This window comes from Poecilia formosa, unplaced genomic scaffold (genome assembly GCF_000485575.1).
Source record: "Poecilia formosa unplaced genomic scaffold, Poecilia_formosa-5.1.2 Scaffold64, whole genome shotgun sequence".
Taxonomy (NCBI): domain Eukaryota; kingdom Metazoa; phylum Chordata; class Actinopteri; order Cyprinodontiformes; family Poeciliidae; genus Poecilia; species Poecilia formosa.
The window spans coordinates 252,060-267,011 of record NW_006800003.1 but is presented as its reverse complement, the minus strand read 5'-3'; the positions used below and the strand labels follow the sequence as shown (position 1 = coordinate 267,011).

Sequence of the window (14,952 nt, the reverse complement as noted above, 5' to 3'; positions counted from 1 at the left end):
CCATCCATCCATCCATCCATCCATCCATCCATCCATCCATCCATCCATCCATCCATCCATCCATCCATCCATTTTCTGCCGCTTATCCGGGGTCGCACAACTAAATTTATTGTATATTGTTTACTTTTACCTGTTCAACAAGTAATGGATACTTTTCAAAGTTCAATAGACAAGTAAATTAAGGTTTTTGTTTGACCTTTTTTCCAGATTCCCTGCAGTTTAATTGATGTCTACAGAGACTAAAAGCACTCGGTGATAAAACTTATCACAGATAGCTGATCGAAGCTGCTTTGTTTAAATTAAATGTCTTCACAAGCTCTGATTGGCTCTCAATAAGCTTCAGGTAAAACAAAACAAAAATAGATTTACCTAATACTGAATAAATCCTTAAGCACATTGTGTTGTTTCTCCTGTCTCAAATATTCTTTAAAGGGAATCCCACATCCTTCCTGAAGGGAAATTTCACTCATGGGATTAGTGACTCTCCACTTTCATTAAGCTGCTGCTTGGTCTCATTACGCACCAATGTGCATCTACAGACTAATTAACAGCAGATCAATAGGGGCCCTGGATGCTTCTCGCACAAGGGGCCCAGTGCTCAGACAAACCAGCCCTCATTATTGGAGGCTTCAAAGAGGATTTCTCAGGATCTACCGGAGGGACCGGATGACACATCAGCCTGCAGGCTTGGCGAAAGTTTGAGAGTTTCCCTGTTCTTCTCTCTGTGTGCACATGGAGGGCTGATGATTGTATAAGGAAAACAAATATTTATTTCGAGTAAAGTCCTAACAAGATCAATACTATTTATGCATATGTTCTGATAACATCTGTTGCAAATGTACCAGTATTTCAGAAAACCACATGACGCCGTCGGTCATCAGGTGGCTGTGCGATGGTTTGGGGCCACATTGCCTCTCCAGAACCTGGATGACTTGGCATAATTGATTGAACCATTTTATTGTGCTCTCTATCAGGAAATCCTAAAGATGAATGTCCGTCCGTCAGCTCACAACCTCGGGTCGTGATGCGAACTCGGGTTTTGCACAAGGACAAGAATCCAAAGCACACAGGAAGCACACAAAGTGAAAATTCTGGAGTGGCGTAGTCAAAGTTTGGACCTAAATCCAATTAAGCTGTTGTGGTGAAACCCTAAAACATGGAGTCCATGCGTAGAAACCCTCCAGTGTCGCTGAATTACAACAATTATCAGAAGAAAACGGGACAACATTCCTGCTTACGGATACAAAAGACTATCAACTATCACAAACACCCAATGGCAACCGTTGCTGCCAAGAGTTGCCGAACTAGTTAGGCTCACTTTTGTTGCACACAGAGACAGGCTGGTGTGGAAAAGTTTTTCCTGTCACTAAATCAAATCATTGGAAAGCTATTTGAAAGTTTTTTTGTTTTTGTTTTATTATGCTGGTAGTTTTCATCAATCAAAATTCCTTTGATCTGTAACATGTAAGTGACAACAAAGGATTTAGGTCAAACCTGGTATTATTATTGTTATTATTTTTCTTTGAGTTTGCATTATTTATATGTTGAAGCACTAAAACTGATGTCTTTATTTGTGGCCTGTATGTTCCTGTACTTTAATAATGCCTGCACATCATTGTTTTGTTTTTTGTTGTTGTTGTTTTTCCTCCAGGTTCCGGAGTTGTGATAAACCTTATAACCCGATTGCTGTAGGTGTCGTTATGAGAGATTAAATTCCCTGAATTATTAATATCCCCACTCCCTACCACACATCTTGCATTGTGCATGGGTTTCTCCGAAAGATCCGGCGCCATAATGACTCTATTTTTATCCCCGTCTTCTCTCATTTGGAGGAGGAAGGGGCGGTGGGGCTCTACAACAATTGGTCTGCATGGCGACCGGTGGCTCGGAGACGTCGATGTTATTATTTTGGGCTCCAATAATCACATTCATCGCCACACTTGCCATGTGAATGCTAACACTCTGCCGGACACAGAGATAAGGTCACAACTGATGTTTCGGCTTGGAGATGCGAGGAAGAAAAGCGTAATTAGTGGCCCAAAGCCTCGGGTGTGATTAAGTGAGGTCTATAAGGTCCTCGGTGACGCGGACAGATGTCGTCTGAAATCACCCAATTTAAACATGGTCCTCTTGTTAGCCAGCCGCCCTCGTCTGGTGGTGTCATCTTCTCCCTGGCTTTTTATCCGGGGTTGAATTCAGCTAAGCAGGATTAGTTCTCCGTGGTTTTTCTTGTCGCAACGGATGCACGGCAACACCCCCGAAGGATGAAGTTTTGTTTTGTGCGAGCCGTGACCGTAGAGTGAAGACGTTCTCCAGAGCTTTAGAGGATAAGGCTCAGAACGAGTCCCTTTCTATGATGTTTTGCGGCTTTCGCCGAACAAGCACATGCAGCTTTTAGATTAGTTCAATTCAGCGCGAGGAGTTCAAACCTAAATTCTTTGTATTGTTGTTTTTTTTTTACTTAAAAGTAGATCATTTGAACTGAAGACACAGTTTTCAGAGCAGTAAAAGAAAGATGTTAGTGTCTTGCGAAATAACTCCCGTCACTAGTTACGACTGTAAGTCTCAACGTATTTTAATGCTGCTTTATGTTATATACATCAAAAAGGAGCATAGCTTTCTAAAGTGGAAGGAAAATGGAACATCTTTGAAAACCATTCACATAAATCTGAGAGGTGCATGTCCACATTTAGGCCTTGTAGTCTTGAATTGTAGAACCGCTTTGCTCTTTTGGAGTCAGACTGGATTGAGTTTGTCAATTGTATTCGGATTTTTCTTATATTTCTTAAACCAAATGATTCAGTTGCAGCTCTGGCTGGGTCTTTAAGGTCATTGTCCTGCCGGAAGGTGAACCCCAGTCTCCAGTCTTTAGCAGTTTCTAACAGGTTTTTTTTCCATAATAGTCCTATATCACCTCCTCTCATTCCTTCTGCTAACTCTGACCAGTTTCCCTGCATCTTCCAAAGAGATGCATCCCTACATCACAATGTTACATGTTCATGGTGATGCCTGTGTTTTCCACACAGACCAGGGAGTTCATTTTTGGTCTTACTTGACCAGACCTCCTTCCATTTGTCTGCACCGTCTATGACTTGTGGTGAAAATTTGTGACACACTGCAAAGTGAACTTCTTTCTTTTACATTTGTGGACTGCATTACTAATACTTGTCCCGTATTCTCCGCCTTGGCTGCTTCTCTGACTCATTCTCTCCAGTTTTGGCCGGACAAACCTGTCCAGTTACGTTTGGATACTCTTTTCCATTTTCAGATGATGGGTTGAAAGTGTCCAAAAACATGGGAACCCCTGGTTCAAAACTTCTTAACAACTTGACACGTCTTGCCGTTTTCCTCGTTCTTCATGTTGTGGTTATTCGCTAATGTTCTCTAATAAACCTTGAAGGCCTTCACAGAACAGCATGTACTGTATGTGGACTCTATTTACTAATTAGGTGACATCTGAACACAGTTAGTTGAATGGAAAAAAAAACAGAAATAAAGAAATAAAGAGACCGAAAGAAGAAAGGAAACCTGAACAATAAACAGAAATGCTAATTTAATGAAGCGAATCCAAAACACAAACAATCAGAGGCACTGAACCAACACAAGGAGTAAACTAAAATGGCAAGAAATAAGGGGGGGGGGAACATCAAAGAAATTATTAAAGGAGATAATAACGCCTTTGACAACATGACTTTTTAACAAAAGATCATGACAAAAATGTGGAAAAGTTCAAGGTGCATGCATAGTTTTGCAAGGCTGTGAAGTTGTCAAATTTTTAATACTAAGAGGTAGAAAAGGAAAATCCTTGTTACATTTGGCAAGTAAAGCATGAAAAGAGTTTTAGCGAGCAAGTGCTTCACTGTCCTTTACTGTAAAATTGAAGTTTGGCTTGCAAGTAAATGTACTTTTTCCTTTTTCCACCAACTATAATAGGAAATTGGGAACATATTCTTTGACTGTGGGAGCTTTGGGAACCTCGCATGGTTGAGAAGTGTAAGGCTGCTGGAAAGCATCGTGTTCACTGACACAGGCTGTTCGTTTTAGTTTTGGCATGCTTTTATTTTGAAGACCACCGAATAAAGTTTATTTCGCTGAATATTTAATGTTTCTTTAGGTATGTGTTGCCTTCTGATTGACTGACAACCTCTTCCAGGATGTACCGAGGTAGTGATGAGTAAAAAAATAAAAAAAATCAAACCGGGGCAGGGGGAGAATCAGGAAAACACAGACAGATCAAGATCTGGCTCTCAGAGGGCTGACAGGAGGCCAGGACAGACAGAGGAACCAGGAGGATCTGGCATGCTGCAAGTGAAAAGCAGAATAATTACCAAAGTAATGAATGACAAACACGGGACAGGTGTAACGATTAGCAAGCAAGGGCCTGCAGCACGGAGGGAGGGGAGCAAAAGACAAAACTAACAGAAAGGAAATCCGGGACCAGATTAAGGAATCAAGAGAAGAAGAGGGAAAACGGGCAGCACTCATCACGAATAATGATTACACGAAAACTTACAGATAGTTCACAGTTCAACGTCTTTGCCCCGTTTTTGACAGCTCTCAGGCAGACAATCATTAGAGGCCGCAGAGCCGAAAGGCAAATTAATCTGGTTATGTATTTTTCCCTTCAGTTATCTTTTTTTTTTCTTCTTCTGGGTTTTAAATGTCGTTTTCCCGTTTTGAAAGAAGCTCAGCATCTTTTCAAAAATGTTTAGCCTTAGCCAAAGTCGTTTATTTACCACCTTCGGTTCTTGTCTGGGCTCTTATGTTGCGCTTTTCTCGTCTCGTCTGCCACTTCCATGTGTTCACAGCTCAAAAACAGCACTTGTGATATTTATACAAGCTCTGACTACAGAATTATAAACGGAGAAGGCATTCACACATCTAAAGATACATCCCTCCACGCAGCGAAAGGATAACCTGAAGCAAGTGAAATCTAGGAAACGGGACTTGATCGTTATCGTCCGACTCCATTGCGAAAGGCTCTCTGCCGTGTCTGAGATATAAATAAAGACGGTAAGCGGCTTTGCACGTTTATGGTTTTTATGAATGAATGCAACCGGTGAATGGTTCACCAAGCAGGGGCAAACCCCTAACAGGATCAGTGGTTTTGCTATATTCAGAGGGCTGCAGAGGCCGTTCCGGCTGCACCCACCTTGTTACACCAAAAACATCCACAGACAAAAAAAAAACATGACATTTTTCCATTTTCGTGTCATATCTTTGATTTAGTTTTGAACACACAATGCCTGTTGTTTGCAAAACAAAATGTGAGTGCTGCTACGGTAGTTACCGGGCAGATAACAGGATTCCCATTTTACATGGGTGGAAAAAAAATAAAAGGAATGCAGCCATGCAAAAACTAGCTTGAGGCTCGAAACTTTCTTCCCCGTTCCCAAAAGTTGACCTGTTAGCATCAAAGAGGAGCTGAGAGCGCCGCGGGCCCACACACAGAGGAGCAAAATAATCTCATCAGCACCATCCTGGCATAAATCAGACATGATTAGCTGCTGACAGTTTGCTTGTGTATTTTTAGTTGTTCCCTTATTACATAAAATTGTTTGACCTACTTGGCTGGAGGACAGAGAAAGTATTTTTGTGCATTTTGTCAAGTGGAATACATTTCTGTCTCCTGTCTTCACAAACACTTTGTGTTATTGGAAGCTACATTTTAGTTAATGTGTCCCAGATGCACGATGATTGCGTAAAAGGAAAGTTTTATGGACTTTTGAAAGCGTTGTGGGGAAAAACGTTTGTAAATCTAGAATTAAATGCCCTGTGGATCTATATTTTAGCAACAACACCTGGCAGCAGGAGGAAATTTGCTTTACTTCACCGTCTGCCCGTCTGTCTGACGATAATTTAAGTGAGCGGAGGCATGGATTGTATCAGAGCAGGTGATGGGTGATGAGAATACTATCTAATCTGTAGGATCAAGAAATGATTTAAATTCAACCTGTTTGACAAAATAAAACTATGTTTGTGAAAACCAGCAGACAACCTGACCAACACATTTTGATATTGTTCAAAGAAAAATGATTTATAGACGGGCATTTTGACCAACCTGCTTCTCCCAGATACACTAATATTTTTTTATTGTCTCATAAATTCTTGCTTTCTAAAGTTTTTGATATTTTTCTGAGATGAGTGGGCCAAAATGAATTTACAGTGATGTTTAATGCAAACACTTAATGGCAGTAGTTGCCATTTTCACATTTTTTAAACATTCAAGACTAAAGAAAGAGCACATCATAAATAAAATGGCTAAGAAGTCAAATGGGTTTTTTTTAGCAGCACTTTAGATGCATTTCCATGGTAAATATCACAACAAAAGCCAGTTTTGTTCTTCCTGCCTCTGCTTCCTGTTTCCATACCACTCAGAGTTTAGTTGGCTGACAGTTGAGGTCAGAGCCTTTATTGATCTGAAGTTGGGACAGAAATATAATTTGGCAAAGAGCAGCACCTCACAGATACCTGCTGCTCCCACTCTTGACAGATCAGAGAATTAACTTGATCGTCTGCTTCGAAGGGAACGCTTGTCAACAACGGCTTCTCCTTTCGTTTAAAACTCAAAAAAGAGGCTAAAATGTAAGCCTACATCCCTTGTCGTGAGCAAGTGTTACCCAAGTCTTGTGAAGCCAGGAGACGGCAGGGGTAATGTTTGCAGATGAGCAAGAAACAGAGCCGTGGTCTCCTGGAAGCGCCGCCCTTCTCCATCCAGTTCAGTCCAACCCCCCAAAACCTGGCCGGCTGCCTGGACCCGGCATGGCATGGAGAGTCCTTGAGATATCATTCCAACAACATTATGTCCAAGTGTATGTGTGTGTGTGTGTGTGTGGGTGTGCAGGAGAGAGGGGGTCTGACCATGCAAGCAGAAGCGTTGCGTGCGAGGGAGTGCTGAAGTGGCTCCATGCTGGACGCTGGACGCAGGCAGAGCGCGGTCGAGCTTGGCGATGTGGGAAGTTGCAGAGGTCGTCCCTCAGTTTGGTAATCTGCGGCACAGTGGAGGCTTTTTTACATTGATGTCATCACTTACACCCTATGATCTTTTGAGTCACGGTCTCCACCAAGCTGCAGCAGGTCACAGTTTTGTCAAAAAAAAAAAAAATTATGAGTATATGATTAACAAAGCTTTTATCCTCCTCAGAGTTTCCGCTTGAGGTCCTTTAAGGCCTTACTCATTATGTAAAGTGTGGAGTTAGTGTAGAAAGTGTGTGATAATTTGAAGTTGGATTCACGTGACTTGTTTGTCTTTCAAACTCATCAGTGCAAATTTGTACCTCTTAAACGTTTCCACTTTCACATCCAGCAGCTTCAAAGTTATTATTAGGATTTTATGAGACACACGTACAAAGAAACTTAAAGATCGACCGACGAGCCAAATCAGGAATCGATGGGGTAGAATAAAATGTTCAGAACAAAAAATGCAATCAAATTAATTAAAATACCCTAAATAACAAGGGAAATAAACTAGCACAAAGTGGTTAAATAAAGGCACTCAAAAAGCTTGGTTAATAGGTAAACTGTGGAAATGGTTATGGGTAATTTCACATTGGCCCAAAAGAGGGTATATAATCCTTAAAAAATTCCTAAAGTGAGTTGTTTGCTTTCCCAGAGTTGTTAGGATAAAATTATCACACACAAAAAACAGATTTTTTTTTTTCCAAAAGAAAACATTTCTTGAAAAGGTAATAATTGGTGAGTAGCAGTTTCATATCAGAAAGAACTGTGCAAGACAACCTGCTCCAAAAAAGAATCACTCCAATAAATCCACAAAATGTGAGGCATCAGAAATGAAAAGGAGTCCTTGCTTGTCCAGACATTTACCGGTTCTTATCCAGCGGCTGCTTAGGATAGTTGCAGCTGCTCCAGCTCCTTGGGTGTCTTGGCTTCTTCTCTGATTAATGTTCTCTAGTTTAGGTGGACAATCATGTCTTGCAGTTGATTGGATTGATACTTATTCAAACTACTCTCTCCGGATAAGTACTGAAATTAAAGTTGTTGTTTTTTTTTCCAAACCTGGACTAGTAAAGCTATGAAAAAGAGTTTTTATATCCCGACTTTACTCCATAGGAATCTGTCGATCTGGCAGTCACTTAAGCTTTTGACAAGGCGATGCGTGTTGTGGTGAGTGAATATATTCGTCGGTGCAGACTGAGCATCTACATAGTTTATATACTGATTCTCTAAGTTCTGACGCCAGTGTCTCAGAATCTTTCAATGTTTTCTCAAAAAGCCTGTAGGTTGGCCATTTGAGCTTGGCTCCTACCTTTTATGGAGATCAAATTACATGGGCAACAAAAGCATGAAAAGACTATGCTGGGATATTGCTTACTCAAAATCATCTGTCAAACTCAGAGATCTACGGCATAACCTTTACAATCTGAAGAGCCATGCAGGCTCCCTATTCACAGCCTGTCGAAATATCTGCCATAAATTCATAATAGAAACATGCATTTATCGTCATGAGCTGGAAAAATGTATTTAACCTTTGGACATTCTTGTTTAGAATATGCAAGATTAAGATCCTGTATTTGGCAAACTTTATGACATTCTGTGCTCTAACGACGAAAACCCCTTTTTTCAGTTTTTCTAAAGTTCCCAAGCAAAACCCAACTCTGTCCAGTTCAAGTAAATAAATATGTTTGGGTAAAAAAAAAAAAGGTTTGACCTATAAAAAAGGGTTGGTCCACACCCAAACCTTTTGGCTCTAACTGTGTCATGCGGTGACATGGCATTGGGCTGATTAGGCTCTCAGGATTTCCACAACCCAGCGTGCTGCCTGAAGACATCCTGTGAAGATGATGCACTTCTGCCGCTGCTGCTCTGCAAAAGTGCTGTACCACCTTCTGCGTTTGCCGTCATTGTGCCACCAAAGTAGATTTTCGCGCCTAATAATAGAACAGCTTTTTCTTCCTCTGTGTTTCGTCTTGTTCTTGTTCTTCTTTATTTATTGTGTGGTTTAAATAAAAATATTTTCGTGGGTTAATAATCTTCAGGCAAAATCAACGACGAATCGCTTCCTTTTTGGAGACGTTACAAAAATACGGATTGGATTTTTACAAAAAAAATAATCTAGACTGGGTTTAAATTCAGAAAAAAAAAAATTATTGTGGTCTAAATAGATTGCTTTCCACTCTTACAACTAGAAAAAAAAATTGATTTTTAAATCTTGCTATGGGCAACAACTGTAAGCTTTCTGACAACATCCCAATGTTTTTTTGTTTTTTTTGTCATTACAAGTGTTGCTGCTCTATAATTTGCTCCCTACTTCCCAAAGGAGCCAAAACAACCAATTATCTTTAACGTAATTAAGATTTGGTCTCAGTTTGAAAACAATACAGTAGAGAGCAAGCTTCAGTCCACACATCAATCCTAGACAGTGACTTTCTCCAAACTAATCTTTTTTCTTTTTTTTTTAACGATTCTATTTTCCTTCCCTTTTCATCCCTTTCAGCTTAACAGCTTTTGGGAGTTGTCATCTCAAATCACTACTTCAGTGACATCCACAGCCTGATGTGCTGCTCCTCCATATGTTGCCAGTGCTTCAAAAAGCTCCTTGCGTCAATAGACAAAGCCATGAGAATATAAATGAACTTACACCAGGCAGTGCAGCGGCAAGTATTTTTAAACAGCTGGTTATAAACGGAGTGGTTATTTTATGCAGCCTGTTTATCGTTCCATTGCAATTAGCAACACGGTTTATGTCAAGAATCATTGAGTTTAAGCCCTTTTTTGAAGTAAATACTGTCACCTTGCAGATGAATTGACACCTGTTTAATTCAGGAAATTATGTGTCGAAGGTGATGTGAAGAAGTAATTCTTCTATATCTTTTTGGGGTTTTACATATAGGCCCAAAAGTTTATCTCTAATTTATTTGACCAGAGCAACTTGTTTCATGTGTTTAGTGTGTCTTATAAAGGCTGAACTTTACAGCGACTCTGATCTCCAGTCCTCAGGTGTCCCGCATCCTTTAGATGTGAATCTGCTTCAACACGCCCAAATTTTAAAAAAATTGGTTATTCACTTTCCTCCTTCCATTCTTTTTTCCTTTATTTGCTTCAGTCTTGAGCGAATAAAGATTGGGCTTCCTTTGTTTGCTCGTTCCTTCCCTAATTTTCCCCTTCTTTCGCCCATCTCTTCTCTCATCCTTTTCCCCTTCTTCATTCCCTCATCCTTCTCTTACTTCCATCCTACCCTCACTCCATTCTTCTTTCATTCTGCTCTCCTTTCATTTCTTCTCTTGTTCTTTTTCTCCTTTCCTTGCTCATTCATTCACTCATTTCCTTCCTCTCATCCCAGTCTCTTTCCTCCTTTTTTGCCACATTCCTCCAATTCTCTATTCCTTCAATAATTAATTTGTTCCCTCTTTCTAAACTCCTTCTCTCCTCTTACTTCCATTCTTTAACATTTTTCTTTTCTCTTTCACTCCTTTCTTCCATTCGTTCTTCAATTCCCCTTCATGCAATCCTTTCTTCCCTCTTACATCCTTATGTCAATTTTTTTCCCTAAAATCTTTCATTCTTTTCTTCCATCCTTCCTTCCTAGTCAGTTATTTCCATGTTACATATTCAAAACACGGAAACGCTGAATTCTTGTATTTATGTTTAAATGTCCTCAACAGGACAGAGAACTCTAAAACATTTGATTAAACACTGCCACCTTGTGGCCATAATAGGAACACTCTCCGTCCACACATGAACCGGAAATGAATGCTCGTGTTTTTTCCTGCTCCGCACGTGTTCCACTGTGAGCCGACCAACATGGCTGCGTGCAGTGTGGAGGAGCTGTTGGCCAAAGCTGAACAGGAGGAGGCCGAGAAGCTGAAGAGCATCTCCGTCCAGAAGGAGCTGGACCTGGAGTTTGACGTCGGGAATCTCCTGGCTTGCGACAAAAACCGCATCGAGACCCGTGACTTAAGGGAGAAGAAGAGAAACGACTTCCTCCGAGCATTAGCTCGGGACAACACACAGCTTCTCATCAACGAGATATGGAAACTACCCACGGAGAGGGTCGAAGAGGTTATCGTGGCCAAACTACCGGAGCAGACCACCCGGCTGCCCAGAGAGAAGCCCCCGCCGAAGCCCAAACCCCCGACCAAGTGGGAGCAGTTCGCCAAGCTCAAAGGCATCCAGAAGAAGAAGAAGACTAATTTGGTTTGGGATGAAACAGCCAAGGAGTGGAGGAGGCGCTGGGGCTACAAGCGGGCCAAAGATGACACCAAGGACTGGCTGATCGAGGTCCCGGAAACCGCGGACCCCAACGAGGACCAGTTCGCCAAACGGAACAAGGCCAAGAAGGAGCGGGTGGCCAAAAACGAGTTGAACCGCCTCAGGAACATCGCCAGAGCGCATAAAGTCAAAACCCCTGGAGAGGGACTGCTGCCTAAAGCCCAGCAGTCCAAAGACGAGCTGGCCAAAGCCGTGAGCGTGGCCAAGACCTCCACAGCGTCCGTGGGGAGGTTCCAGGACCGCCTGCCCAAAGAGAAACCCCCCAAGAACTCCGGCAAGAAGAGGAAGTTCGAGCCCCTGATCGGGGACTTCAACAGCGAGAAGCAGAAACAGCTGGAGCTGCTGAAGATCATGGGCAGCAAGACCCCCAAGCTGGACATCACCAAGGCGGTGAACACACAGATGAGGGAGGAGGACAGAGAGGAGGCTGCGGCTCGGCGGAGGAAGGGCGCCGGGGGGAAGGGGCGCAAGGGCAACACGGCAGGGAGAGGCAAAGGGAAGGGGCCGAAAGGAAAAGGAGGAAAAGCTGGAGGAGGAGGGAAGAGAAGAGGAAAACCAGGGAAGCACTGAGGACTTTGATTCTCTGCTTCATCTGGAGTTATTCTGGACTTTTAAGCAGCAGAATGAACTGATTTACTGATAGTGATGAATAAATCTGCAATCTGATCCAAGCATTCTTTTATGCTTGTTGACAAAACATGTAATCTGAATATGATTGTGAATTTAAACGTACTAAGATATTGCAGATTCAATTCATATGGACTATTTGTTTTCTTCAGAATATGCTCAAACCACCACAGAGGCTTGATGTGAAAACTTTTGTAATATAATAATATTGCAGCTAAATAATTGGATTTATTCATTTCAGGTGTTTGGTTTATTTAGAGAAAGATAATTGTCCCATGTTGCAAAAGAGGAGGCTGCTATCACAACTGAGTGTTGATTAAATGAACATTTGTAATATTGATCTGTGTCACTTTGAAAATACACTTTAAACTGCAGAACCAATCAGATTCAAAACAGTTGAATTATTCAAGTTTCTATTCTGTTACACAGCCTTAGACCATGATGCCACCACTGATTAAATATTTATATTAATCTAAGCTAGTTGTGATAATGCAAAAAAAAAAAGAGATAAATTGTAGTTTTTATGATTATTTCACGTACTGATGTAAATCAGTATATTGGATTTTGTAACGTGTCAATTTACATTTTTTTATGCATTCCTTTTTTGTTAAGATCAAGAGTTGAACAAACCAAAAGCATAGATTATCTTCCTGCCTGACCTGTTCTCTTTTAATAATCTGTTCAGCTGAAGTAATCAGATTACTACTGCCTGTAGTCTGTCCCGGTTTGTATGTAACAGACACTGAGAACTGATAAAATGACATGTTTTTATTAATATCGCAGTAATTAATTGGATTTGTGCTCTTTTTATTCGATAAATGAATTTATTAGCATCACAGCTACAAGGAAAAAAGCTGCATCTCCTATTATGACTATAAAGTTTTATTTGCAACTACACTGAGTTACACTTTTACTTCAGGCAGATGTTTATTTTTAATTGAGCCTATTAAAATTATTCTTTTGATTCTGGTTCTGGTGAGAACACTGGGCCAAAGCTGCACATCAGAGGTAAATAATTAATATTAGCTAATTTAAAATAAAGGTCTCAGCCATGTAAACTAACTAATGGAATAGGAAAGGTACTTTATTTCATTAAAATGGTAAATTTAAAAAAAAACTTGCATTTTGAAATAAACGAGTTAGAATAATTCTAAAATTTCTAATTAACATTTTCAACCACTGAGAATGAAGAATCGGTCTTTGGAGTGCCATCTAGTGGTGATCGGTGGCTCCTGCACTGATGACGCAGTAAACGTATCACGTCATAAATGTGACTGAACAGCATTTACTCAATAGGAAACATACATGTGGACTCATTTATATTTCTATTTCTAGAAAAACATTTACATAATTACATTTAACTTTAATAGATTAAAAACTAAAACAAAAGCACAACCTGTGCCCAGACAAAAATTCAAAGCATCTCCCCTCCCCCTCCCTCTCAAACAATGTAGATTTTCCCAGTGAGGCTGATTGAAAACACCAGGTCCTTGTCAGCACTGCTCATGGGCGCGTTTCCATGGCAACACATGACCTGGTGACCTCGAGGAGAAGGAGAGAATGATTAGAACAAAACAAAAACAATACATCAACCACTTTAATTAGTTAGGATATAAAAAAGTAAATCCCTCACAGTAAGGAGAGAGAAATAATCTCACAGCCAGAGATTAAGATGTGTGTGTATACATGTGAGAGTAGCAATAACTCAACATACTTTTAGTCAAGTAAAAGTCAAAAATAGTGATTTATTACAACTATAATGATATGGACCCAGATAAAGTCCATAACTTAATAAAATTGAGAATCTGTGACAAAAATCTGAAAACGGATATTTTGCAGACACTCTCAATCCAATCTGACAGAGTTTAAGGCGTTTAGCAAAAAAAAAATAAATGAGTGAAAAATCCAGTTTCTAAATGTGAAAAGCTGATAGAGACTGACTCTAAAAGATTACAATTGCAGCCAAGTGTAATTTTACTTTAAATGCACGTCCTGCTTTGTAAAACGTTGAAACCTTTCTCTAATTTCCCCGACACTGCACATTTACACGCCACTCTCTGTCGGTACATCGGATAAAATCTAATAAATCACAGGGGAGTTTGTGGTTGTAACGTGACACGAGCTCAGCTAACCACATTTGATGTAAAATTAACTGAGCTTCACAAAGTTTAAATGATTAAACCGCTTTCTTTTTCCTGGAAGTGATCATCGGGGAGAGTTTTCCTATGAAAGGCTTAGCTGTGGTTTTATTTAAAGGCTTGGCTTCGGGTTTAGTGCTTGGATTGGGAACATCATCCTGAATTAGGAGCAGTGAGGAAAGTGAGTGACAGCTCACCAAGCCAGGATTTGTACTTTCGGCATTTGCGGACTACATAAACCAATAAGCAACCCCTGAATGAGAGCAGCGCTGAAGTTTTTGTCGTGGTTCGAGGTGCCTTTACTCCACATATGATCGTCTGGCGGAGTGACTGCTCCAGTGTGTGATTGATGGATGGTTTTTAGTCGCTGACACAAGCACAGGGGAGCAGGAGGAGGAGGAAGGTTTCCATCACCATCTGTTGAGCAGCCCATCACCAGGCAGCCGCTGCTCTTTGTTCCTGCTCAGCCATGCCACAGGAAAGCGGGACGCCGTCGATAACTCTCAATCAGTCGAGCTCTGATTTGATGAAATGATTCATGATCGGTGTCTGCTCTGCACCTGCAACGTGACGCTCAAAGAGAAACAAATCCCTAAAGCATAAAAGATCATTAAAACCTTCTGGTTAGGATCTGCTGCCCAATATCACTTGGGCAGCAGTGATATTGGGCAGATATTCCTTCCTTCCTTCCTTCCTTCCTTCCTTCCTTCCTTCCTTCCTTCCTTCTGTTTTTCTTTCTTCTTTCCTTTCTTTATCCTTTCTACTTTCTTTTCTTTTTTCCTTCCTTCTTTCCATCTTTATTTCTATTGTTTTCTTCCTTCTTTCCTTCCTTCTTTTCTCCCATCATCCTTTATTCATTCTGTCCTTCCTTCTTACTTTCCATCCTTCATTCCTTCCTATTTTTCCTTCCTTCCTTCCTTCCTTCCTTCCTTCCTTCCTTCCTTCCTTCCTTCCTTCC

The 14,952-nt window shown here is 40.8% G+C and overlaps 1 protein-coding gene across 1 annotated transcript; it reads left to right on the top strand.

The window, feature by feature from the left end:
* Nucleotides 1–10,701: 10,701 nt before the first annotated feature.
* Nucleotides 10,702–12,237, top strand: rrs1 (ribosome biogenesis regulator 1 homolog). Its single transcript, XM_007554495.2, has one exon. It carries the CDS (start codon nucleotides 10,711–10,713, stop codon nucleotides 11,797–11,799), a length of 1,089 nt encoding a protein of 362 aa, XP_007554557.2. The 5' UTR covers nucleotides 10,702–10,710; the 3' UTR covers nucleotides 11,800–12,237.
* Nucleotides 12,238–14,952: the final 2,715 nt, after the last annotated feature.

Excerpts from the sequence above, each read along its gene's own strand:
- rrs1 (XM_007554495.2), top strand. The coding sequence starts at position 10,711 with ATGCTCGTGTTTTTTCCTGCTCCGCACGTGTTCCACTGTGAGCCGACC.